The 26450-nt window shown below is 40.2% G+C and overlaps 13 protein-coding genes across 13 annotated transcripts; 6 read left to right on the top strand and 7 right to left on the bottom strand.

The window, feature by feature from the left end:
- Positions 1-179: 179 nt before the first annotated feature.
- DIE2 (dolichyl-P-Glc:Glc(2)Man(9)GlcNAc(2)-PP-dolichol alpha-1,2- glucosyltransferase) lies at positions 180-1739 on the top strand (the record flags this gene model as incomplete). The annotated part of the gene is made up of 1 exon (XM_037288867.1): positions 180-1739. The coding sequence occupies one exon, from the start codon at positions 180-182 to the stop codon at positions 1737-1739; it is 1560 nt and encodes a 519-aa protein (XP_037144762.1).
- Positions 1740-1894: 155 nt separating this feature from the next.
- SMI1 (Smi1p) lies at positions 1895-3460 on the bottom strand (the record flags this gene model as incomplete). The annotated part of the gene is made up of 1 exon (XM_037288866.1): positions 1895-3460. One exon carries the CDS (start codon positions 3458-3460, stop codon positions 1895-1897), a length of 1566 nt encoding a protein of 521 aa, XP_037144761.1.
- A 765-nt stretch (positions 3461-4225) lies between these two features.
- BNS1 (Bns1p) lies at positions 4226-4663 on the top strand (the record flags this gene model as incomplete). Its single annotated transcript, XM_037288865.1, has 1 exon — positions 4226-4663. One exon carries the CDS (start codon positions 4226-4228, stop codon positions 4661-4663), a length of 438 nt encoding a protein of 145 aa, XP_037144760.1.
- A 326-nt stretch (positions 4664-4989) lies between these two features.
- Positions 4990-5919, bottom strand: PHB2 (prohibitin subunit PHB2; the record flags this gene model as incomplete). The annotated part of the gene is made up of 1 exon (XM_037288864.1): positions 4990-5919. One exon carries the CDS (start codon positions 5917-5919, stop codon positions 4990-4992), a length of 930 nt encoding a protein of 309 aa, XP_037144759.1.
- Positions 5920-6285: 366 nt separating this feature from the next.
- NAS6 (Nas6p) lies at positions 6286-6972 on the top strand (the record flags this gene model as incomplete). Its single annotated transcript, XM_037288863.1, has 1 exon — positions 6286-6972. One exon carries the CDS (start codon positions 6286-6288, stop codon positions 6970-6972), a length of 687 nt encoding a protein of 228 aa, XP_037144758.1.
- A 76-nt stretch (positions 6973-7048) lies between these two features.
- PHO81 (Pho81p) lies at positions 7049-10369 on the bottom strand (the record flags this gene model as incomplete). The annotated part of the gene is made up of 1 exon (XM_037288862.1): positions 7049-10369. The coding sequence occupies one exon, from the start codon at positions 10367-10369 to the stop codon at positions 7049-7051; it is 3321 nt and encodes a 1106-aa protein (XP_037144757.1).
- Positions 10370-12831: 2462 nt separating this feature from the next.
- On the top strand, positions 12832-14556 carry HG535_0E01130 (uncharacterized protein; the record flags this gene model as incomplete). Its single annotated transcript, XM_037288861.1, has 1 exon — positions 12832-14556. The coding sequence occupies one exon, from the start codon at positions 12832-12834 to the stop codon at positions 14554-14556; it is 1725 nt and encodes a 574-aa protein (XP_037144756.1).
- A 144-nt stretch (positions 14557-14700) lies between these two features.
- RTT107 (Rtt107p) lies at positions 14701-17850 on the top strand (the record flags this gene model as incomplete). The annotated part of the gene is made up of 1 exon (XM_037288860.1): positions 14701-17850. The coding sequence occupies one exon, from the start codon at positions 14701-14703 to the stop codon at positions 17848-17850; it is 3150 nt and encodes a 1049-aa protein (XP_037144755.1).
- Positions 17851-18013: 163 nt separating this feature from the next.
- MIC26 (Mic26p) lies at positions 18014-18721 on the bottom strand (the record flags this gene model as incomplete). Its single annotated transcript, XM_037288859.1, has 1 exon — positions 18014-18721. The coding sequence occupies one exon, from the start codon at positions 18719-18721 to the stop codon at positions 18014-18016; it is 708 nt and encodes a 235-aa protein (XP_037144754.1).
- Positions 18722-19050: 329 nt separating this feature from the next.
- SPG1 (Spg1p) lies at positions 19051-19410 on the bottom strand (the record flags this gene model as incomplete). The annotated part of the gene is made up of 1 exon (XM_037288858.1): positions 19051-19410. One exon carries the CDS (start codon positions 19408-19410, stop codon positions 19051-19053), a length of 360 nt encoding a protein of 119 aa, XP_037144753.1.
- A 223-nt stretch (positions 19411-19633) lies between these two features.
- HG535_0E01090 (uncharacterized protein) lies at positions 19634-21958 on the bottom strand (the record flags this gene model as incomplete). Its single annotated transcript, XM_037288857.1, has 1 exon — positions 19634-21958. The coding sequence occupies one exon, from the start codon at positions 21956-21958 to the stop codon at positions 19634-19636; it is 2325 nt and encodes a 774-aa protein (XP_037144752.1).
- A 651-nt stretch (positions 21959-22609) lies between these two features.
- On the top strand, positions 22610-23149 carry HG535_0E01080 (uncharacterized protein; the record flags this gene model as incomplete). The annotated part of the gene is made up of 1 exon (XM_037288856.1): positions 22610-23149. The coding sequence occupies one exon, from the start codon at positions 22610-22612 to the stop codon at positions 23147-23149; it is 540 nt and encodes a 179-aa protein (XP_037144751.1).
- Positions 23150-23226: 77 nt separating this feature from the next.
- KEL2 (Kel2p) lies at positions 23227-26349 on the bottom strand (the record flags this gene model as incomplete). The annotated part of the gene is made up of 1 exon (XM_037288855.1): positions 23227-26349. One exon carries the CDS (start codon positions 26347-26349, stop codon positions 23227-23229), a length of 3123 nt encoding a protein of 1040 aa, XP_037144750.1.
- Positions 26350-26450: the final 101 nt, after the last annotated feature.

Below are 26450 nucleotides of genomic sequence, written 5' to 3'. Positions count from 1 at the left end.
ATCAACAGTGATATTTGCTAGATAATTTCCCTTTTTTATTTACGTTTATCGCTGCTTCGAAGCAAGATTGTGTTTGCGAAATTTTTCAAGCACCGCTTGATATTGAGAACCTTAAATATCAAACGTTATAGATATGGTCAGGCAAGGTCTGTGGCGATATTAAGAAAACACGGTACTTGATGTCTGGTCATCCAGTAAAATCTGACGATCTTAAGGATGCTCCTCCTCAACTTATCAGTCCTGGGATCCAAAGGCAGTTAGAAAAGGAAGTGGTAACGGGGTTTTTAACAAACATAGCGATATACCCTCTGCTAGTTACATACTTCCTTCTTACATTTTATTATGTTTCAACAAAAGTAGTGCCCTATGAGTTTATCGATGAAAGATTTCATATTGGACAGACTCTCCAGTACATATCTGGAAATTGGAACACATGGGACCCTAAGATTACGACGCCTCCAGGTCTATATATTCTTGGATGCTTAGAGTACAAATTCTTCAGAATATTTACATCATGGAGTACTTTAACAATATTAAGGATTGTGAACTTATTTGGCGGTATCTTCGTTCTGCCAGTGATGGTATTAAGACCGCTTTTCCTTTTCAATGCAATTGGATTTTGGCCTATCGCTTTGATGAGCTTCCCATTGATGGCAACATACTATTATTTATATTACACTGACATATGGTCAACAATATTTATTTTGCAAGCACTGACATTCGTACTGACCCTGCCCTATGGGCCTACAGTGAGCATTTGGCTAAGTGCACTTTGTGCTGGTATAAGTTGCTTATTCAGACAAACCAACATCATATGGACGGCTTTCATCATGGTACTTGCTGTGGAACGGAGAGCAATGATACAGAAGCAATTCAACACGCACACATTAAACAACTATTTGAAACTTTTCATACACTCCATCGATGATTTCACCTCTATTGTCTTACCATATGCAGTGGACTTCGTTCTATTTCTGGTATACATCATATGGAACAGGGGAATCACACTGGGTGATAAGTCCAATCACAATGCGGGTTTTCAATTGGTTCAAATCTTTTATTGTTTCATGTTCATCTGTTTCTTCAGTTTGCCGCTTTGGTTTTCAGGTAGTTTTCTTCAGTTATACAAAAGAAGATGTCAATTGAAACCAGTAAGAGTTTTTTTCGAGGTATTGGGCATAATGATTGTAATCAGATTTTTTACTAAAGTACATCCTTTCTTGTTGGCGGATAATAGGCATTACACTTTTTACCTTTTTAAGAGATTCATTGGCTCAAGAAGAAAGCTGATAAAATATGTACTCATGGCCCCAGTTTATCACTTTTCCACTTTCGTTTATATGGAAGTTTTCAGACCTAGTCAGTTGGTATTTGAGCCCATTGTTCCGCTACCCCTGAAGGATCCAGTTGATTTGCCTATTCAATTGACCCACATATCTTGGACGGCTTTGATAGCATGTACGTTCGTTACGATTGTACCATCGCCCTTATTTGAACCCCGTTATTACATTTTGCCATTTTATTTTTGGAGAATATTTGTTACATGCAGCGCAGAGCCAATACTTGGTGAACTCGTTCCTTCTGAAGAAGGTGAAATCGCTGTAACGATAGCATCTACAAAACGTCTATTCTTAGAGTTTGCATGGTTCATGCTGATCAATGCAATTTCCTTAATTATATTTATGCGTCGTGCCTTCACTTGGGAAACTGAACTCTTTCCTCAAAGGATTATATGGTGATGCAAAGTATGCATGTCCCATGTAACAAACGCTCAAGTGGATTCAGGTATCAGCGATCTGGCTATGCATCTGACAATTCACAAATAATGGGGAACTTATAATATAAAAATATCTACATAAAATGGATAAAATAATTAAAAAAAAAAAGAATTTCATTATAAGGCAACGCTTTCAAATTCTTCCTTTCGGGCACCCTTTGTGACATTTTCGCTGTCGATTTGATCAACTGGGTCACCTTTTTTATTTGAAGTTTCTTCATGTGATTGCTCTTGAGCATCATTTTCGAGATTAGGATTCTCGTCTTCTGAAATTTTCAGTTTTTCTTCTAATGAATTCGCTAGGTCCTTTTGAGTTTCTTCTTTGTTTCCTATAGGACCTAAATCTTCTGAAGCTTCCTCTTTATTTTCTCCAATACTCACCTCTTCTGGGGTCGCACCCGTGGAGTCTTTAGTATCTAATTCGTCATTCGTAACTTCCATTGCCGGTATTTTTAAATCCTTTGATTTTGCCTCGCTGTTTGTGATAGCATCATCAACCTGGTTCTCCATTTGCTCGAGAGAGTTAACTTTTTTTGGAGTACTGTAATCAGTCTCTTCCACTAAACTTTGATTTTTTACAGATTCAGATTCGGTTGAACTGCGTATAGCCTTTTTTGTCATCGTTACTGAATTTTCGCCCTTTAGGTCCTGTGATTTAAGCCATACTCTTTTCTTCAAAATTTCCAGATAGTCTTGAGCTGGTCCATTGGACTTCTTGTCTCTAAATACAAGATCCCCATCACCCGCCAGGAAATCATCGCTATCGTCAATTAAATACCAATTACCTGCTTCCAAATCGTTCGCAAATGATAGAAGAAAGTCACCCCAATTTTCAGCGACGACGTATTTCGTGTCAAAATCTCTACCGAAAATTATAACTTGAGCGTACTTACCAGCCTCGGCTGGGGCAAGATCAACACCAATATGATTTCCTGCGTGATCGGTTACCAATGGTATCCAGGCAGGGTGTGCATAGACAGGTTGAATGGTCCCCTTTGGAATACAGTTTTGAGTTGGAATATGAGATAGTTTAAATTGTCTTCTTTTCATTTCATCCGGACTAGGTGTGGAGGAGCCTGACGAAGATTGGTTCTGATTGATTATTGGCGACGAAACTAGAGGCTTTTTGTTCATGTTTCTGGCGACGCTCCTCCATTTCCCGGTCATTTCAACAATTTGGTCCAGAGTCATCAGTTGTAATCCGTATATCAATCCAGATACACCTGTCATGGACTCCAAATCCTCTTGCCCATCATGAATCCTCAGCGATACTTTCACAGCGGCGGGAAACGTTATCTCCAAGTCTTCCTCCGCGTGCGTTATGTCGTTCTCAGTGCACGGGTCGCCAAACGAAGCATTCAGGTCAGGACTGTGTTGCGTCGTCCACGACTCTATATGCCTCCACGCCAGCATTACCTCCGACACGCCCTCTTTGTCGGTGGTCCCGTACTCGTCGATGCTAATGTCATTATTATCGTCCTCCACGCCAATGTTCATCTCCTCGTCGCCAAATCCGTCTGTGCTCGTCAAATGCACACGCGACGCACCGATACCCCCACTACCCTGGTTGGCTCTGCGTGCCATATTGAAGTTCCCGGGCTCGTTGGGATCGAATTCCGCATAGTGATCCTCGGTACTCATAGAGTACACTAGCTCTTTCCATTTCTTCTTGATAACATTCATGTCTCTTTTTCCTTATTATGTCGCCAAACGTCCACAACACCACTTGACTTCTGGCTTCCTGCTTCAATTTCTCTCCCTTTTGCGATGCGCTTTCTCTCCAAAGTGTTCAAAAAGCTCTCAAGAACTCACTAACGCAATTCTGACCTACTTCAAAGTCTATTTCGGATCTGCTACGATCTGTTATGATCTGCTTCTCACCGATTCGTGATCTTGTTGTTTTTTAACTTCCTTCATGGTGGGTGGATCTGCTTCTTGCTCGCGCTCGTCCGGGTCTCTTACCGGCTAAAATTCTACCCGTAGCGCTCGCCGTCTGCCCAATCGGGCCACGGAAAAGCCCGCTTTATTTCCTTTTCTAGGGCTTTAGGATCCAGAGATGAAAAGTAAGTTAGGGCACAGAGCTGAAACTAGGGCTCTGTTTTAGGTTTTTTAGGGCTGGCGGCCCTCTTTGCTTTTTGTTCTTTTTCATGTGAAATGCTTCTGGAAGCTTTTAGGTTGCTGTAGTCATGTTCCCGATTCCTCTTTGGGGCATGCGGTAATATGCTCTCCCGATCGGGAAATGTGTAAACAAAAACGCAAAAATCAATAAGGAAGCGAGTGATGGAGGGAGGGACGATACGACCAAGGAACAACTACCGAATGGATGGAAGGCGTCGAGGGCTTGATGGACAGGTTTGTTTCTTGCAGATAGAAGTTGCACTTGTGCTTGAAGTATAGATACCACTGGCAGTTGATCCCACCAATCTGCTGATCAATATATACGTGTCGATGTCTAGCGTTGAAATTGTGTCACCCAAAAGAATGAGCACGTCCCTTGATAGCAGGCTCTCAGGGGCCTCGTCAGATGGCAAATGCTCTCTTGGTAACAAAGACAGCATCGCAGCAGGGAGCGCGCTGCGTTTCAGTGCCCACAGAGACAGCAACGAAACGAAGGAGCAAGGGCCAGGAGGTGCCGGGGCTGGGGGTAGAGCAAGGGCCAAGACTGCTCACAAGAAGACGGTCATCACCCATGGCATACAGAAGAACCAGAAGCCGAAATTAAGAAACAAATTTGCATCGCCGACCGACAGGTTGCTCTCTCCCTGTTCGCAGAAATTGAATGATCACAAATCCAAGCTTTTCGTCTCGAAGTCGAATCCGACCAAGCTGAGCTTTGCTACCAAACAGGACAGAGGTGCGGATGATAGCGACGACGAATATGCCTGAAAGTTTGCTGGATGCTTTCTGTGTCCAACTTCTACGCAGAAAAGAACGAAAATATCGGGTAAGGAGAGGAGAGGAGGGAAAACGGAAACAAAAAAAGATTTATCACTCACTAAGAGTAACTAATCTAACTAATACCACCCATGAAGATTAAGATATTTGTGCTTAAAGTCGTTCGTTTTTATCCATACTGGTCGAAACTAAAAAAACGGAAACTAAACGTTATTTCTTCATAGCTTACATAAAAAAAAAAGGTAAAAACTATTCTCAATTATTATTTCTACACATAAACTATTCACAAGGTGCCAAGTAGCTGATGGAAAATCGGTTCATTTCTTCGATCTGCTGTCAAGGGCGGGATTCAATAATAATGCCTCGTTGTCAAGAATGACTCTGTTTGGAGAGCGCGACAAAATCTGAGCAATCTCCCTCGCAGTGTCTAACCTTTTCAACTCTACATAATCCTTCGATTTTTTGATGGCTTCACCAATTAATTCTGCAGATTTCGCATCACCTTGTGCTTTGACAACCATACCCTGTTTTTCCTGTCTCGCCTTGTCAACTACAAATGCAGCTCTCTGTGCGTCCTGCTGGGCAATTTGTTTAGCCTCAACTGCATTTGTGAATTCCGGTGAGAATGTCATATAGGTGATGGAGACATCATCTAACAGAATGCTAAAGTTGCTAGCACGACGAACTAAATTTTCACGGATTAGTCTGCTGACTTTTTCTCTCTGTGTGATTAATTGAGACGCGTTAAATTGCGCTACAACAGCCTTCAAAACCTCATTAACAATTGAAGGTAACACTCTCTCATCGTAGTCTTGACCCAAAGTACGGAATATTGTTGGAAGTTCTGCAACATCAGGTCTTGCAAGAACTCTGCATGTGATGTTTACCATTTGTAGATCTTTGGTACCAGTTAGAGAAGCTACATTACGCGGCTTTGCTCTTACGTCGTAAACAATAGGTGTTTCAATCCATGGAATGACAAAATGAGTACCTTCATTATAAATTCTTGGCGAAATACCACCAATGCGCGAGTACACAATAGCCCTGTGACCACCATCAACATTGAAAAGCGCAGAATTTAGAAATAATGCAGATCCACCTAATAATACTAACGCGCCAGCTCCAGTAAACGAACCACGAGGAACTCCTCCACGGGGACCTCTACCCCCACCCGATTGCTGCACCCGAGATAGTTGCTGTTGAAAGACCTTTGCAAACTTCTGAAAATCACTTGGTGACCTATTCATCGTACCGATAGACTTACTAAACCCTTTTATTCTTTAAAAACGATTTCAACTTTGTACTTCTCAAGCTAGAGGATGTTCTCCTTTAAGAATCCTCGCCACCGCAAGATATATGCAAAAGATGATCATGTGACTTGGTGAAGCTATACCAATAATGGGGTTTATGCATCCATGGGATTTCAAATGCGCAAGTGATACTACCTCAACTGTTTATGAGATCGTGCGCACGAGATTGTCATTTATTGGTCCTGTTAGTAGTTCTTTACCTATTTAACAAGGTTCACTTATGTTGAACCATAGATAGCTTTCTTTAAAAAAAAAATTGTTATTGCGGTATAACAACAAACGTTGACTTTATATATTCTCAGGATGGATTCTTCATCGATAACTGATGCGTGTATGAATAATGATCTTTATAAGGTCCAACAGTTTGTTGAAGATTCGGCAGATGTGTTACTTATGAGGGATGATGATGGCAGAGTACCCTTACATTGGGCAGTATCGTTTCAGAATGAAGAGATAGCATTGTACCTGCTATCCCATATGGAAACTGTTGATATCGATGAGCTGAAGGACAAGGCCGGTTGGACTCCTTTTCACATCGCTTGTGCGGTAGGGAATATGAACATAGTCATTGAGCTGTGTAACAGACGGCTGAAGCCTGATATGAATTTATCCACTGTTCAAGGTATCACGGCACTACATCTAGCGGTATCGAAGAAACATATGGAAGTGTGTAAGTTTCTAGTTGATAACGGTGCATCTGTGAGAATCAAGGATAAGAAACTACAGATACCACTTCACCGAGCTGCCGCTGCTGGTTCAATGGGTCTTATTGAGTTACTTTGTAAGGCCCAAAGTCCTATCAATGTACAGGACTATCAAGGATGGACGCCATTATTTCACGCATTGGCTGAAGGCCATGGCGATGTTGCAGTGCTTCTAGTGAATCAATATTACGCCGATGATCAATTAGAAGATCACGACGGTAAGAAAGCACTTGATGTTGCACTCGATGACAAAGTGAGAAAACACTACATACAGAATATTCTTTGAGCTTTTGGATTTCGAAGCAGAACAGAAGAAAAAAAAAATGGGCCATCACTTTCTTACATAATATTTTCTACTATAGTTACATCTCAACGTTTCCCGTAAATATTAGTTCAGACTGTCTATGAAATCCATTTATATTATCATCATTAAAACCCTCTTGATCACGTACTTCTTTACTATTTTGCAGGGTTGATGCTATAAGCAGCAAACCTTGTTCTCTAATGGCATCAACCAAAGGGCTGCAAATTTTTAACAATTCATACGGGAATATTATTCCTAATATATTGTTATTGACAGCTAACCTTAAAATTTGACGTAGATTTTTGGATCTGTTATCAGAGAAGTTGAAGTGAACTTTGCTTACAGCCATATCTAACAAATTATGAGATGTGTCCTGAACAAATTCATTATTAAGTTTTCGTAAATCCTTCATATGGTACAAAACAGGAAAGTTTGGTTGTTTCCAATTCATGATCGCGCAAGCCTTCCAGTTACATGAGCTCAGAACAATAGGGCGAGGTTGCTGCCCAGAATGACGCAATCCTCTCACATGTTCAAATGTCAAATACAAAACATTATCAATGGCTTGATTGATATTGACTGACGGTCCCAAATTAACTGGAATGTCTTCGATTTCCAAGGTAGTTGGAAAGCACACTTGTATTTCCAATTGGATATTAGAAGGAATACTTTTGAGCAGATCCGCGTAAGCAAAGACACTGAATGATAATAAATTAACCAAGGAAGTCTCATCCTTGATATCTGGAATACTATCAATACGGGAGCCATAGAATGACTCCAACTGCTGTTTTGTGAGCTCGGTCAAAAAGATTCTCACACTGTTTATCTCAAAAAAAAGTTTAGGCGATACGACCAATGTCCCATCTTTCAATGGACATATCTTTATATTCACAAAACTACCGGACAAAGACGACGAGGTTATTACCTGATGACTGTCTTTTTTCAAGTTCATAGCAGGGCCACTAGTTGATTTCCAATAGGTTTCATACTTTGTAATCTCCAACGGTCTCCCAGTGTAAGGTAAAATTATCTGATAATCGAATGATAGGGTACCAACATTGGTGAGTCTAGCATCAAATAAAGGTAAAACAATAGTAGACGTTCCATTGACAAGACTTGGATCAAACGTTGATGAGATTGCTGTAGTCTTTGCAATTATTCTGGTACCAAATGCAGGAAATACTTCAAAATCAACTGAAAAATTATCAATGCTATCAAATTGAAAAACTATTTCACGCTCGTCCTCTTCAGAAAGAGGTAAAATTATGTTACGAGAAATAAAATCCGAAACGCTTGATGTCAGCGTGATTCTTCCTGGGGAAGAAAGAATAACTTCCGCATCATTATTAAGTTTAATAGAGCCACTGCCAGGTTGTAACATCATTTTGATAAATATTTTTTTCTCCAAAAAGTTATGACCATACTTACGCAATGGGATGAATGGCGGTGGCAACGCAAAATCGGGGATATCATGAAACGAATTTGATCGGCTCCTCAACTCAGATGCCTTCAAAGATACAGGTGGTACCATCATATCTTTATTCAATCTTGGCTCATCAACCCGTACGTTTTGCAATAATACATTCAGAACGTCAACATGTCCTTCCCATATTGCATAATAAACTGGTCCCAAATTATTACTATCTGTAATGTCCAATCTTGCACCACTATTGAGTAGTTGTTGAACAGTATCAGCATGCCCCTCTTGAATTGCATAAAAGATTGGTGTCCAGACGTTGAAGTTATCAAATCCATTTGGATCAGCACCAAAATCAACCAAAAGTTGTATTAGTTGTGCGTCACCTCCTTCCTTGGCAACAATATGCAACGTACCCAGACCTTCCGCATCCTGAATTTCCGCTACATCCGCTTCTCCCATCTTTAAAAGTAGATGTGCAGCTTCAAAGTTGTTATAAGAGCATGCAACTATCAATGGAGCAAATTGTGGCTTAGAATTCGCATCATTTTTTGGGAATGGGTTTGCTTGTCCATTTTCGAGCAGCTCCTGGACAGCTTCAATGTTATTATTGATTATTGATAGAACTAAAGGTGTATGTGAATTATTATCCAATACATCAACTGAATCCAACATTCCGGAAGAGAGCAGTAAATGAACGATTTCCAGTTTACCCAGCTCAGCGGCGTAGTGAAGTGGCGTTCGCTGATATAAATCCTGTGCATTGAGGAGCGATTTCAATTTTTCTTTGGATAATGAGTTAAATTCAACGGTTTGCGCGGAAGATGCTATTAATGCTTCACGTAAAACAAATATACGAGATTGTGAATGACAATTGGCGGCCTCGTGAAAAAAATTTCTCCTCGAGAAGACTTGATCATCTTCATCACAATATGATAAATCAATCTTATCCCTCGTGCTACTATAAAAAACATGCAAGGAGACATCATCAACAGCACTGCAGCCAACTAGCAAAAGAAACAACTTTGTCAGACATTCCTTTAATATAACTGTTTTATCAATTCGACTTTGTGGAACCGTATCATCTATAGCTTTTTCAATTCTATTGATCGAAAACTCTCGTATTAGTTGAAATTTTCTATGATTATCTTTCAGTTTTGATATATTTATTATCTCCGTGTACCAATTCTCAATTTCAATCTCCGTATTTATCAAAGAGGAGCGCGAGTAATCCAAGATTGATTTTTGAAAGCTTGAATGGTTTCCTGTTAACTTTTTAGAAGCATCTAGAGGTAAGGTAGATATTAAACCATCCATCGAGGTGGTATCTTTTTGATAGGGGTAGTAATCTGTGTTTTCGTTATTATTAATATCATCTAGTTTCATTAGAATTGCCAAAGTTGCATCATTTAATTTTGCAACTTCATTACTGGTGAAAATTGGCTGCACCGAAACAACAGTAGCCAAATAGAACTCTTTCTGTTGAGAGTGCGATCTTTTGTCCCATTTTTTTAATACTTTCGAGAAACCACTTCTGTTCAGTTCTATGTATTGCTCCAAATTTGCCAGGTCTTTTTGATATTTTTTGAAACCAGCATGTATGTTTTTATATGATACCGAGACCTTTGATGCCAGTTGGCCACGGTCCTTATACGTCTTATACTTTGTCTTCAAAATGTCGAATACAAATTTCAAATCTGCTTCTTTCTCCACATAATAGGAATTAACTTTCTCCAATTCTCTTTCCAGTTTAAAAAAAAAAGATGCTTTGTTTTCCTGCAACCTCTGATATATTACTGCTTCATCTAAGTCATCTAAGGTCAAGGCCTCTGAAGGTGAAGTTTGTGCCAAAGGGATTGCCAACTGCTTGATTAGTTTTTTCAGCGCCTTATAATCAATGAAATGACTATTGTATTCTGGCAATTCCAGCTCTCTAGCTTCCAGGAACTTACCAAATTTCATCTGAACTCAGGCACGAATAGACCAAAGTGGGAGGTAAAAAGGATATTTAGGCAGACCAATCAACTTTAGTGACCTTACTCTCCAGAGAACTTCGCTCAAATTCTGTACCGAACGAGTTTTTTATGTTTCACAGATAACGGGATTCTGAATTACCTGCTATTCTTGAGCACCAGTTAAGACTTGTTTTGAGTCTTGTCAACAAACTTTACCACCTTCGGTATCTTCACGCGACTTGCCCAAATTCTGTGAGAATGAAACTCGCACTTCACCGCTCACATTTCTTGTGATCTTCATTTTACTTCGAACTAGATGCATCCACTATATAACTTAATGGACTTTCAGTTAGGCTGCGGTACACGTGGGACCTACCACTGCTCATCCTCCACAGAAAGAGTCGAGAGCGCATGATCGGGTAAAGAAACACACAAAATTGCAAAACAGAGTAACCCAAAGCGTGACATTCACATGATTCGAAAAGATAGAGTTAACGAAGTCGATGGTTTGAGCATAGAATACACTTCCCAAAGAGTGGCGAGGGCCAATAGTCTGTAGGACTACCGAAAACAATAATATGTATCCTCACAGGAGAATTCAAGGCTACCTTTAATGCTCTTTCTAATAACAGTCATGGGGCTTGTCCTCCTGTAAAGAAAAAACATCATCCAACCTGTTCCTGAATTCACGCTCTGGCGTCTTCGTGACACAATGAAGTGATACATGCCTTGTTTTTTGCATATTGTAAACCGTCCATGGAGATCGAGAAGCTGTTTCCGTTAAACGACCTTCCTAGTGATGCTGCGGATAGTGAAAGACATATAGACATCAATACAACAATGTGGAGCGCCCTAGCAGGACCGAATCTGTGCTGGAATGCTTGAGAAAAGCAAAAAATAGAAGTAAAATGCAATAGTAATTTGGTAACGAGTTTGGACTTGCCATTATTTTTAAACCCTTTGCTTGCGAGGAGACCTCCTAACAGTTGATTATCAGTACAGTTTTAACTGAATGCTTTTCTTTCAGGCTCCAAGAAATATTTGATGAGAATTTTCGTTTTGAATGCATTAACATCTTCTTTCGAAGTTGAGGTTGAGGATAAAGAGGGAAGGTATCATCGGCGGCTAAAATAAACCTGTTCGCGTTTTGCAAAGCGTCCAAAAAAAAAAACTTGGCTGCCAAGAGGAAATACGCAACATGAAACTTTTCTGACAAGAAGGGTCTCGTGCAGAAGATGATATAAGTAACCGTTGAAACTCAATAAACTATTCTATAAAGGTAGTTACCTAGACGTGAAAGAACTGTGCTCTGAAAAGTAGCGAAATGCCGGAAATTTGACCTTCAAACTGCAACATCGTGAAATTTTCATCACCTACGTCAGATGGTGTTAAATGTATAGAAACTTTGAGTGGTGCCCAAGTATGAACAAAGAGCTGGTTCAAGTGCCCGAGTAGTAGACATGAAGAAAAAGGGGTCATTAGAATGCGATACGCACGACTTTCCATACTTATCGATGCAACTATGGAAAAAGTCCCTGTCCAGTGATTGCGCTTACAGCTTATTGGTCAAGAGCCAACACACCCACGATGACAAGGGGATGGTTTTCACCCTCATGAACTGGAGGAGACCAGTTACAGCTCCCAGACAAAGTTGTGAAGCGGAATACGATCCTAAGAATCAAACGTTACGATAAAGAGGCATGCAAGTAGAAAAAACGGGCTGAGCCTACCACCTCCCTATCATGGGGAAAGTAGATAGGTCTTGATTACATCATCGTGTGGCTTTGTGTTCCAGCGGATTGCCGCTCAAGTAGAGAATCCCCTGAGGTTTGAGGTCGTTGCGCGACCCGAAGAGCTTTCAATCAAGAATGATAAAGAAAAATACAGTCCGTTGAGTTCATTCAAAGCAGTGAAAGATTGTTCAATGGAGCGGTATCTTTGCTGGCTCTTTAGATACCGGAGAATGCTAGTTCACCTTGACCTGTACTTCAGTCTGCTTGAGAACGCGTGTACAACTTTCCGCTTTTAAGATTACGGTAAGATATCTGCGAGAAGATACGCGACGGGGCAGTGCGATTATCTAATACTCAAATTAAGCAGCGCCATCTATCTCAAAAGATAAGAAATGCGAGATGCAGACAAGGACGCTTGTAATTTCCACTTGCAGGAACTCGATTCGGACTCTGCAATGAACAACAGAGGTGCCAAGAAATTATCTGTTTAATGCACGGTACTACGGAAATAATAATTACCTCCCAGACCAAATCACCAATAAGTTTCAGAGGGCCGCTTCGAAATTCAGATGCTCGAAGATAGGGTGGATCCAGGGGCCCTTTGTCGCCTTCTGGATACAAGGGTGGCAACTCTCTAAAAATGTGGAGTATATTAAAGAAGGATGAATTCTTGAATGTGGCTTAATTATATGATTGCACAGGTCTAATTTTTTTAATAATTACAACGAGCAAAGCAATGTCTGACGACTCAAAAATCAGCTCTGTAACGCCAGTTACATCTAAAAATGTGGAACAGTCTAAAGTATACCAAGTGGCTTCACCATGTCGCTCGATTAGATCAAGAACAGGTGCAGGTGAGGTGCACTACATTGATGCTGCCAAATCGGTGACCGATAATCAACTCTTGGCTGAAATTGGCTATAAGCCGGAACTTAGGCGCCAGTTTTCCACTATCCAGGTTTTCGGTGTTGCGTTTTCAATTATGGGATTGCTGCCATCCATAGCGTCTGTTATGGGTGGCGGCCTTACCGGTGGACCTGCTACTCTTGTATGGGGATGGTTCATTGCTGGTTTTTTCATTTTATTAGTTGGATTAACGATGGCAGAAAATGCGAGTGCGATTCCGACCGCTGGTGGTTTGTATTATTGGACATATCACTATGCCCCAGAGGACTACAAATCGGTTATATCATTTGTTATAGGTTGCTCAAACTCTTTGGCATTGGCGGGTGGTGTTTGTTCTGTTACATACGGTTTTGCGGTTGAAGTTTTGGCTGCCGTCGTTATTAGTAGAGATGGTGATTATGAAATAACTAATGGTAAGACTTATGGTATTTTTGCTGCAGCTGTTGTATCGATGGCTCTCATGACATGCATGGCGTCTGGGGCTATTGCTCGTTTGCAAACGTTCAGCATTATTTGTAACCTTTTCATCATCGTTTTGCTATTCATTGCGTTACCTATAGGATCAAAAGTCAACAGAGGTGGCTTCAATGATGGCAAGTTCATTTTTGGTACATATGAAAATTTTAGTGATTGGAATAATGGTTGGCAATTCTGTTTGGCGGGATTTATGCCTGCCGTTTGGACGATTGGTGCATTTGATTCATGTGTTCATCAATCCGAGGAGGCCAAAGATGCTAAGAAATCTGTTCCCCTTGGCATCATTGGCTCTATCACCGTGTGCTGGATCCTTGGTTTTCTAATCGTTATTGTTTTAATGGCTTGTATGAATTCAGATGTCGAAACAGTATTAGATAACCAATATGGAAGTGTTCTGGCTCAAATAATTTATGACGCTTTAGGGAAAAAATGGGCTATAACCTTCATGTCGTTAATCGCTTTTTGTCAATATCTGATGGGCACTTCTCTTGTGGTAGCTATATCAAGACAAGTTTGGGCTTTCTCTAGAGATGATGGGCTGCCTTTTTCCAAATACATCAAGATTGTGAACAAAAAATACTCTGTTCCATTTGTTGCTGTTTTTGCTTCTTGTGCCGGTTCTCTATTACTAGGATTATTGTGTCTTGACAGTTTGGCAGCAGCTGCACTATTTACCATTGCTGTGGCAGGAAATTATCTCGCTTGGTCTACACCCACATTTCTAAGATTAACGTATGGGAGAGATTTGTTTAGACCAGGTCCGTTTAATCTCGGGAAAACTTGGTCACCCATTATTTCATGGGTTAGCATCGTCTACCAGGCTTTTATTATTATATTAGTAATGTTCCCAGCAAACAGACATGGTATTACATCTGTAAACATGAATTATTCTTGCGTGATTTGCGGAGGCGTTTGGATTATTTCCTGGGTCTACTATATGGCGTATAAAAGAAAATATTATCATGGACCTAAATCGAATTTAACCGATGACGAGTATATAGAGGCTGTAGGCGAAGACGTGATAGATGCCATTCTATCAAAGCCCGACAAAGCTGTTCAGATAATATATACCCCATAACTTTTAATTTGTATTTTTTTAAACGTCAGTCAATCAGTTATTTAAATCAATGAGATTTTTGGTGTTTCGCGTTATGAATAAAATGTCAAATGTTCAAATGGATTTCTAAATTGAATAAGAAGGAGAAGCCAGGTTCAACGCAGTATGGTGAACTCCTCTGAATTATTTAAGGGCTTGAACTTTCTGATTGTTGCTTCAGATCTGAATCAAACAACTAGGGCGCTTGAACTTAAAGGTCTTTTGGAAGAGCATAGTTGTAACAGTTGCAAAATACACGAGCTTTCCACAAAAAATGAGCTGATAAAGGAACAAGACACGAAACAATGGTTTATAGAAACCTACGGCTCAACAGATGCGGTCCATTTTACCATATGCGAAGAGACCAATTTTCCTTTTTATCAAATTGTGGCATTCGATCTTCTAATTCCGGTGGTAACATCAGAGTGGGTGAACATGTGCATTGCAACGAGAAAGCATGTCAGAACCGCCCCATTCTCCCCAGACAGACGTCATATATTCAAGAATTTTCAGATTTATGTTTCTAAAGAGGCATTTACTAGACCGGAACAGTTATTTTATACAGATATGATCCAAGCTTTAGGAGGAACTTGTGTTGATGTTTTGTCCAGTAGAACAACACATCTCGTAACCACTAATGCTCAAGATAATGGAATAAAGGTAATTGTCAGCTTCAACAAATCTTGTTTGATCAAATTCGTACTTCCTACATGGATAGCTCAGAGCTTCAAATTGCTTCAGGTTGTTCCTGTAGACGACCATCAGATCCTGCCAACAGATCATAAAGAGAGGACGCAAGAAAAAATGAAAGAATTATGGGACTTAATAGCAGATAATGCTTTTCAAAGAGGCTCCAACATTTTTAAAAATCAGAACTTCATCCTTGGAATGGATCTTTTCTTCAATAAAGAACTGCATGCCTATTTGATCGAATTCCTGAAGGCAAACGGAGGTGCTATTATTCGACATTTAGATGAGTCTGATATAGAGGGTAGGGGTGCCGATATCTATATCGGTAGTACAAATCAATCGAAAGAATACGAAGTGGCAGCACGCCAACCAATGCATCTAGGAAACACTATATGGCTCTTTTATGTATGGTCCACTGACTCATTTGTTGAACCTAGCTGTAAGTTGATTTTCGCACCGCTCAAGAAGAAACTATTCGAACACTCCCAACTAATTTTAACTTACTCGAACTACTTTGGCCTCCAGCGAACTTACATTCAACGTCTAACAGATATACTGGGAGGGTATAGCACCCCTGAGTTATCGAGGAAAAACACTCATCTCATTACTCAATTTGCGTCTGGCAAGAAATTTGAAACAGTCAGGAAGTGGGGCAACAAGTGCATAGTTACTAACCACCTATGGCTGGAGTACTGCTACAAAAACTGGCAAAAACTGGATCCAAAGGATACGATCTTCCAGGAGTTTCCAACATCAAATGGACTTTGGAACGGCCCTGGCCAACTTTCTGACGCAGTTCTATCAAATAGTTCTTTCACTAAAGGAGATAGATCCAATTCTCTTAACAATGTTGGGATTTCAGAAAGCTCAACTGATTCTAGAAGTGAAATAGTGAAAGATCTCACAACAGATATTGAAATAAACGAGCTGTTTTCCAAAGAAACTGATGTAACATATTTGAAGGAGGGCATTCAGCGAGAAGGTTTAAGCCTAGAAAGCAATTTTAAATACTCAAATATAAATGCACCATTTCACAAGGATCCTGCCCTTGATACCATTTCAGGAGCTCAGATATCTGCAGATCAGCAGAGTCATGATGATGTATTGGTTTTGGAGACCAACATAGAGCAAAAGCGGGCAACTCCTCCAAACCTCGGTCCTGGTAGAGTATCAGAGCGTAGCGTATCGACGAGTGAGGTGGTTGAGGTTGAAATAGAAATTGATGACCACGGAAAGCATGTTGAAGAAAATCGTGGAGTTTATAAGTCAACTGAAGGTAATATGTCCCCCGAAAAAGGAGAAGCGGTCAATCGCAAGAGCTGGTCGGAAATAAAAAGTCCCAATGGATTTCCTCTGGTTGCCTGTCAAAATACTTTAATTCAAGATACTTCCAAGGAGCATGGCGGCTCATCTTTTGAAAATAATGCTGAACCAGAAGAAGTGCGGGCAAGCATAAATACATCTGACATAAGTCAAAACCAGGACACCAGTTTGGGAAGGGGAAGCAGTATCGATTACGGCAAAGAAATTCTGTCAAAATGCGACGTGACAATGGAACCACGAAGCTCCAGCCCCGCTCTTACTTCTAGCGGAGGCAGCAGACGTGCAGCTAAGGCGAAAGCAGAGCAAAGGCTGCATGATGACATCGAGTCCCTGAACGATTTTCAACGGAACTCCAAAAGAAAGAAGACGGGTGATTTGCTTCCAAATGAAATTACAGCGTTAGAGAAACATAAAAAGCTCGAGCTTCAGGCTGAAGAACTAATTGAGAAGCTTCTCTTCGCTGGAGAAACTGAGAGGAACACAACAGCAGATCACTCAACAGAGGCCTACATAAACCACAAGAAGCCATTTTATCACATAAACGCTATTAGTACCGGATCTCAGCGATGTCTAAGCGAGTTGGATTCTTTAGTCTTACGGCGTCTGGGAATTCAAATTTTTGATGAAATCGCACCATCTAATCTTAAAAAGCTGAACGCTATAATTGCACCAAAAAAAATGAGAACTGCGAAGTTTTTGTTGAGTTTGAGCTTTCATCCTTTGAAGTATGCAGTACGCCCGGAGTTCCTAGAAGACATTTTAAAGACCATTCACAAGGGCAAAACGAAAACTGAAATAGTCCTTCCAGACGCTGCAAGCTATAAAATTTTCGATTTTGAAGAATCAAATATATTGAAAAAGACAACTTTATCCACTAAAGTATTTGAGAGAGCAAATTTATTCAAAATCAATTTAATCAATGATATCCCCGGCGGTGTTGATGTAATTTCATCCATTTTAAAGGCTCACGGAATCAACGAGATAAGAACCATAGCAAGCACTCAGATGAACAGGCTCATAGAAGTGTCGTTTCTGAAAAATGATATAGAAGGAACTAGCAAAAAAAAGAAGCACGGGCAAATCGTCCCTGATTATGTCTTTATTGTGACAAAATCAGCTCAGGTGAAACAGTTCAAAAAGGTTTTCAGAGCTGCTGGAAAAATTACATTAGTAGTCGAATGGAATTGGTGCGTTTCAAGCATATTCAATCTTGAAGTAGATTACCGAGATCATCAACACGTTGTGTATCAAACTGGTCTATGACAGCGTAGCTAGTTTGAACGATCTTGTGCATTCATCCAATATTCCTTTTTGCTTTTCATTGATTCTGTAAGTATTTAGAGACACATTTATATACAAAAGAGCTACAAAGAAAGTGCTGATAATATTATCGATTTAGAAAAAAATGCTTCAGTAAATGAAAGGCTTAATCGATAACATTTAAGCCGGTGCATTTTTTCACGTAATGTTGTGCCTTATATACAGAAGAAGACAGGGCTTGTGCACTCTTGTTTAGTGCATGTGCAGTCTTGCAACTTAATTGTTCAGCTTTTAAAAGAGCAGCATCTTGTCTTGCCACCATAGTAGGAAACTTTTCTGCCTCAATGCTGTGCAGCAGACCTACGGTGTTCCTGAAAGTTTTAGGCAACACATAACCAAAACATGCAGCCCCAAGGGCCAAAGGAGTAGCAACTCTCAACAGAAGTCCTCTATTTTTACTGAAAATCGATCCTGTCATTGATGCAATGGCAATGTACGTAAATCCAGGCAAAAGCTCTTCCCTTGGATCAGAATGCAGGTTTGAAATGGTTGAAGTTATCCTAGACTCATGCCTATAATAAATTGATGATTTCTCATCAATAACATTCGTAACTTTATCTATAGTATTGACTAATTTCAATCTCATATTGTGGAAAAACCCGGCCAAATAGCCAGGATACCGGACTGATATCCCGTCTACAAGTTCATTATCACCGACCAATTTCAAAGCTTTCCCAGAAACTGGTTTGAGATCATAATTAGAGGAAATTGCTGCCTCTTTAGCGTCCGAAGAGATAACAACTCCGTCCTGTTCCGGAATCACAGACTCTTTCACTAGGTCAACCTCCCGATAAAAATCTACAGAAGGACTCATAACTTAGTATTCTTCGGAGACCTCTAATGAGCAACCAAATGTGATGATATTGACAAGTTTTTCACTCAATTTCCGCCATCTATTATTCCTCTTATATCTCATATTGTCGTTAGAGATTTGATTGGTTAAAATAACCAATAAGCGACATCACGTGAAAAACACTATTATCTGCTGCTCAAAGTAAATATCACTGAAGAACCTAATAATCCCTTAATCCTTGACATTACATCCTAAACATAGAGATATATGGCAACTAAATAGGTTAGATGCTAATAATAGATGCTAATAATAGATGCATAATGCTGTCCATGCAACCCTTACCTCGGCAATTACATGATGGACGAGAACATAACTATTGTTGAATCGTCACTCATTTTCTTATCTGTCTCAACATTTGATGAATCCTGATTCATCAAATCCTCACGAATGTGGGTGTTTAACATGGGCCAAAGCTTTAAAATTGGTTTAGTTTTGTGAAAAGCGCTTGGATCCATTACAGAAGCGCCCCTCTGCTCTGATATGTTTGAAACATCCTGCAAAGCCTCCCTTCTGAAACGAGGAATGAAGTAGTTTCTAATGTAGATAGTGGGTACAACCGCGCCGCATACGACACCTAACATCAACAGCCGCAACCTAGGGAATCTTGCAGCCTTCTGAGCTTCCTGATAAATGCTTGAATCTAATTTCATTCCAACAGTGTGTTATACTCGATTTGTGTTGTATTAATACTATCCCTCTTGACATTGAAAACAAGAAGATACTGTGTGTTACCCATCGTCATTATATATGAAATTCTCTTTTCACGGAGCATCATTACTACTCCACATTTTAGGGATCCTATATCACTTTGCGATAAGAAAAAACAAGAAAGCCGATTTTTAAGCTTAATTGAATCCAAAGCTTCGATAGGGATCATTTGAAAACTTTCCGGAATAGGGAGGCGAACCCTTTTTTCTTAGTTTTGGTAGGTGCACTATTTGCTGGGTTGCTTGAAGAATTACCTGTATTCCTGGAAGTGCTTGACGACGGTATCGAATCATTCTGTGATTTAAACTTGCTTAGCATTGGGTGTTTCGAAGTAGATGATCCCGACTGTGGAGGAGACGAAGTGGATGAAAGAGCGCCGCCCATCGATTTGGTCTTTCTTATCCGCGAATAAGATGTGGGTGTCTGTTTCCGATCGTTTCTTGCGTCTCCTTCATCGCTAAGATCATCGATCAAAGATTTGACTTTGTATATGCCATCATCGTATTGTATCCTTGAACTTCTCTTTGAACTACCACCGGTACTTACTGGGTGTAATCTACTACCATCCACATTGCCAGTGCCATTGGCAGTTGCGAAAAAATTAGCTCGCGTAGGTGGTGCTCGTCTGTAGCCCAACCTTTCGAATGATTCTATGTCTCTTTTCTTCTCTGGCGAGATTGGAAAATATTCATTTACAGATGCCACCACGGAATCATTGTCATTATCAGTGAACTTATCTTTATCGCACTCGTCTCTACTCTCAGACAAAAATGGATTAACCAATGTTCTTTCAATGATTGAGTCAAGTAACTCAACTCTTTCGCCTTTGCATGGAGCCTTCAATTTGACTTTTTCTTTAACTTTCTCCTCACTTGTTACTGTGACATCTTCTCCCAGTACTCTCGGATCAATGAATTCAAACGGTATCACAACTATTGGCATAGAATAATGTCTCATGACAAAGAAGGGTAGTTTAACGAAGCCATTTCTAAATTTAATTTGTAAATTTGTACTCACTGTACTAACGATTTGAATATCCGGTTTATACAAAGCAGCAGCTTTTGTCATAGCATCGACTAAATTCTCGTCCTTTATCATTTCAATAGTAATTTTAACAATTTTATCACCAATTCTTGAAGCATAATAACTTAAAATTTTGTTACATTTTTTTCTCGCCTCTTCATGGATGGCTTGAATTCTGGCACTTTTGGACAAATGATCTGCAGAATTCGTTGTTCCGTTGTCTGTTGATTTTGATTCATTATCTGAATCTGAAATGCCCATGATATGTTCTGCCGACATCATTCTCTCTAACTTATGTGTTTGTGATCGACGTTTCCATGATAACGCATCATCTGATTCTTCAACTTCTTTTTCAAAAAATGGTATCGTGGTAACAATTACCAAATGATCACCGTTTTCAATCATATTTTCGACATACCAGTCTGCTGATGACCATGTGTAGCGTTTGCCAGAAATATAACAGTTTACTATTCTCAAAGCTACGAGCGATTCTTCAGGTTTCTTAGAACCCGTCCTTATATTTACATTTTCAACAAACTGTTCGTAGTCCTTGTGCTCCAAAGTTATCGAAATGGCCCTATGATTTACCACCGGTCTCGAGGGATAAATAGCCGCCAACGGGTCAATATTTGATGAATTCTTTTTAGTAATATCATCGAGGAAAAGAGGATTTTGCTCCCTGAAATCAAATTTATCAATTGTTGGCGCGCTGGCACTCGATCTACTTTGCGATGCATAAAAATCTTCCAGTTCTGCTAACTCTTTATCGCTCATATCAGCAAAGCTTTTTCTAGTCTTTTTCTTTTCATTACCAGCTGTTCCTTTGGAAAGCTTTTGCGCGTTACTATTCTTCGGATTTAATCTATCCTCCAATTCGTTTAAATTTGCAAAGGCAGACTGTGTAAAGCCATTGCTGGATCCTGAATTTGCCTGTGTATTTCTTAGAGTTTCTTTATTCATTTTCTTTTCCGTTTCAAAATCCAGATCTGCAACGTTGTAATCGGTAATAACCCCCTGTTCATCCACGGTTCTCTTTGTTGGTTTCAATGATGAGACGTCAGGTGGAGGTGGTAACCGTGGGCACAATGAGCTTCTCAGTGGAGAGCCACTTCGGCTTCGATATACACCATCATTCAAGGAGCTTCGCGAGTCCTTCTTCCCACCTAGTGGCGGAGGCATGGTGAATGCAAACATTTTTTCCACTTTATCTCTATGGGTCGAATTCTGATCAGACAATCTCCTTCCCGATCTGGAGTTTGGACTTCTACTAGTGAAGGACCAGTCACCGAAATCATACGCCTCGGTATGGTACATCGGATTGAACTGCGGTGGAACGTGCAGAAACTGATTATTGAACCCTATATGTTTGTTGCTGGCTTTCAAAGCTTGCGCGTGATCGTCAATCATAGTGGGTGCAAGATCATCGAATGACACATGTTTAATGAATTTGGCAACTTCAGCTGACATTATCGCCAAAGAGATCTCTCAGAATACTACCAATAAAAAAAGGAAATGATCTTCTTTTCAGGTCTGTGAAAATACTGCTCTTGAGTCGAAAATTTAATTTTTGCTGGAAACAATTCTAACCATTCGATGATCGACGTTGAACCTGAGATTGTTCCCTGTTATATATAACCAACAATGCTGGGCCAGTCCCTTCCTGTTGTCTCCCCTGCATGTCTCGTTTCTCACGTCCGTATTGTTGCGTCTCAAAAATGAGTCCCGTTGAATCCAAAAATTTCGCTCAAAGGGCTGAACCATCGCTCTTGATTACAGGAAAGAACGATAAAAAACCTAAAAAGCACCTCTTCAAGATACCTACCACATTCAATCTATGCCAAATACGATGTCTAGCTGTACTTGATCATCCCAGATCCTGCCACTATCCCTCTATCTCTGTGGATGTGTTCTCGTACACTTCGTTTCAGCAAGGGTCCTTACAGAACTTCGCGAATTCGCGCGGGGCGTTTCTTTTGATCTTTTTTTTTTTTTTCTGGCTGCTTACAGGACAGGGGCTCATAGCCGCTAGAGAGAGTTCGGCGGTTAAATTGAAGTAATAGTAAACTAGAAGTCTATAGGGTGGTAAAGCGAATTGCACACCAACAAAGGAAGAGCGTTATGAGCAGTGAAAAGTGTGGCGACGGTGTAGTACTGATTTCAGAATTCTGTGCCCAGTTTGGCGTGAGGCGGCAAATGCAGGAGTGCTATGGGCTTTGCAATGAGGGTGTTGGGAGGATTTCTTTGGAGGAGTTCGAGGTTGTGAAGAGAAGCTTGAAAAAACGGAAGCTCGATGATACCCAACAGGTAAAGCGGCAGTGTGTGGGGGATGGTGGCAGAAGGCATGCTGTAGCAGGAGTAGATGGTCCGGTTGAGGAGGATGGTGACCGTGATGTTGCAGGCACTACAGCGGCTCCGGGGGGTGAGGTGTCCTTGTTATACAGCGATTCAACAACGAGTTATGCGCAAGAAACACTAGTCTCGAAACATTCGTTGTCTGTAGATTATCTGAAAGGTATCACTCTGATAAGTTCATCAAGCGGGAAGTTCTCGGAACGCGATGAAAATGACCGTTTTTTTATTATACAATCCGAAGAATATGCAAATAGCAGCTTCAAAGATAGCAGCCCGCCTGTAGATTTCGGTCTTGCTGTAGACTAATTAGCTAGAGGATGTAAATTATGTATTATATATACCTATATATGCATGTGTTTTGTGTATGTATTGTACAATCGAAGTCATTCTTCGTGTAGGAACTGTTTTTTCTTCAGGTCTAACACCTCCTTCTTCAGGTTATCTCTCTCTTGGCGCATTATGTAGAGCTCGGCCTTGAGATCATTGATTTTCATATTGAAACGGTTGAATTTCAAGTTGAGGTCAGGTTGTCCTCCAGTGAGGTTGGTGGAGCTGTTGCTCATATTTCCATTAGCTGAGCTTATTGAGACGTCACCATTTGATAAATCCTGAGTATACCTTAGTTCTTCCAATTCTTCCCGCAATTTTTTGTTCTCCTTTTGGTATTTTTCTAGCTCCATTTGTGACATCTCAAGTGCCTTTGTGCTATTTGTCGAAGAATTTACCGTTTCGTTGTAGTTGTTTTCTAGTTCCTCTTTTTTCTCCTGGTATTCTTTTGCTAACACATCATAACTTTTCTTCAAATTTTCGTGCTTAGAGCCTAACTTCAGATTGGATTCCCGTAACTCTTTGAAATCTTCTAGAGTCTTATCTAGAGTTTCTTGAACTGATTTTAATGCCTTTTGGTGGGTAAAATCATTACCAAAAGGAAGTATTGTTGAACCTTTCTCATGCGTGTTTGTTTCTTCGTCATGATGGTCCATGTTTCTAGCCGAATCTATTTTCCATCTAGATATTAAAACATCTAGCTGTTTTGAACAGTTCGATACGTCGCTTTTAAAACCAGCCTTCATTTCTTCAAGCCTTGCTTTTAATATTTCGTTTTCCTTTGAGGCTGCTTCATTTTTTCCTTTCAGTTCTTCGAACTCGTCTCGCAGTGATATATCACCTTCAAGCTCTTCAAGCTTTGAGCTTTGATCTTTAATAATTTGGTTCAGAGCGTCAGCGTCTAAAAATTTTGCATTGACTAATGATTCAAGCTCAAATATGCGACCTGTCAACTTTGTATATTCTGAAGTCATATCATGGATACGAGTTTGTAGCTTCAGTACATCTGCATCATGTGGATCACTTGGTAAGCCAGAAGTTAATCTCTCAACCTTTTCCTCTAATGTTCTGATGTATTGTCCTGCCTCAGCAGCTGTTTTTTCTGTTTCAAGTTTCAGATTTTCTAGTTCTGATCTTAACTGTTTCACAATATCAGCATTCACTGTATCTTTTGAATCATTTGTTTTTTCTGTCTGAGATGCATCAAAAAAAGTCGTATCCGAATGGGAAGGCTTTACTATTCTAACAAGCTCTTCCGAGTCATGAAGAAAGTTTTGTGTGGTATGCAAATTTGGTGAATCGTATTTAACATCACCTTTGACAGGTGATCTTGCAACAGTCGCACTGCCAACTTCTTCCTCTTCCTCCTCCTCAGTATTGGTATTTTCTAGTCCACTATGATTATTTTCAGAGCTCAGAGATACTACTCGGGGTGTCTCCAAGACAGATTCAATCTTTTCCATAACCAAAGCAGGTACTGGCGACACAGGTTTCTTCACATTTTCCGCTTTAGGGGTGACTACCGAATCAGCTCTCTGGATGTCACTTGGCCTTCTAATTTCTTCGATGGTTTTGCTTGATTCTGTTGAGTGATTTTGAGGTGTTTCGATATTAGTTGCCACATCTTTTGAGATTATTGGAGTACGCAAAGCCTCATTTGAATATGGTGTTAAGATGGGTTCAGGTTGCTTGACATTACTCATTTGAGCACCTGAATTATTAGTTGGGGGAGTTGTTGGATTGAAACTGGTAACAGGTTCCGTTGTTTCAAATATTTTAGGACACACATCTTCTAGACGAGACAAGTCCAGAGTATATAGGATAGTGCCCTTGCCTAAATCAGTATCAGAAGTGCTTAGATCGTACTCAGCTTCACGAGCATAATCAAATTTGTCTCCACCCATTATCAATAATTGATCATTCCGAAGGAGACTGACTGAATGTCCAGATCTACCTTGAGGTATACCAGCCTTAAAAGTTGGAAACTTAAACCATTTCAAAGATTTCAAGTTAAGGAAAAAAACATGGTTCATGTAGACATCTTGATCGTCTTTACCACCCACCACGCACATGAGGTCCTTGTATATGAGTGCGGCATGTTCCTGTAAAGGGGGTGGTTTTGTACCTGTGGTTTCAACTAGAGACCAGTCATTGGTGGCTGTATCGTACATGAAAACTTGATCTATCAATCCCTGTAAAGTATCCCCACCAAATACCCATAGTTTATTCTCGTAAGAAACCATGGTATGGTTTGTTAATGGTGGAGGTACGAAAGTCCTCGGCTTTAAAAAGTCCCAATGAGAATCAGGTCTTCTGAATGATGACAAGTCGTAAACTGCCAAGTCATTGAAATACGCATCGTCAAACTGTCCACCAAAAAGATATAGCTTTGTTTTCATTTGATTTGTGGCAATTATGGATATTTTATGGCCATAGCGTCCTAAAGGACGAGGTCCTATAGGATTTGGTATTGTCCATTTGTAAGAGTTGATATTAAATAGGTAGATGTCATCGTCCATCAGCCCCTCGCTATTGACTTTGTGTGTGTCACCTCCAAAAAGCACGAATGCGTTTCCACAAAGTGTAGCAGCATGACCAACTCTAGGCGGTGGTGTCGAGTCACTGATATCTACCGTCTTTGTTGTAAAAGCCGTACCATTTTCATTTGCAGTAATAATCCATGTATCACCATAAACTGACTCATCGTGAAGACCCCCCATAACATATACTCGGTTATCATCAGATATGTATGAGGATGCAACGTGTCTATAACGTGGAAAGGGTGAGTTTTGAAGCTTTATTCTATTCCAGGGGGTATATTCTCGACGATTTTGAGCGAGATTGGTAGACGCTCCTGAGACATTGCGTTGTTGAGCAGGTGGTGGAGTAGGATATACACGGGTCGATGGATACTGATTCTGCTGTTGATGTTGATACTGTTGGTGTTGAATACGCTCCCTACGTTCTATTTCCGGCTCAGGCTGCCTTGGAACAGCCATTTGATTGAGATGTTTATGTGGTTGCTGCTGCTGTTGTTGTTGCTTTTCCAGGTAAGTTTGAAAAGGACTGCCATTTGTGTCTTTGGGTGCGTTTGATGTCAGAGAGGGTGACGTCGAACTGGAACTTGGTGACTTTTTCTCTTTACTTCCCAGTTTTTTCTTAAAATTAAAAGGTGCCATGGCCTTTCTTGTACTGAAATTATTCTCAGAGAGTATAGCACCCAAAGCAGTTATCCGAAGGTTTTATCTGAAATGTTTTAAACCGTTTGTTTGAATTCAAT

The sequence above is a fragment of the Zygotorulaspora mrakii genome, chromosome 5 (genome assembly GCF_013402915.1).
Source record: "Zygotorulaspora mrakii chromosome 5, complete sequence".
Taxonomy (NCBI): domain Eukaryota; kingdom Fungi; phylum Ascomycota; class Saccharomycetes; order Saccharomycetales; family Saccharomycetaceae; genus Zygotorulaspora; species Zygotorulaspora mrakii.
Note: the sequence above shows the minus strand (reverse complement) of the source record. Positions and strands in the feature narration are given on the sequence as shown.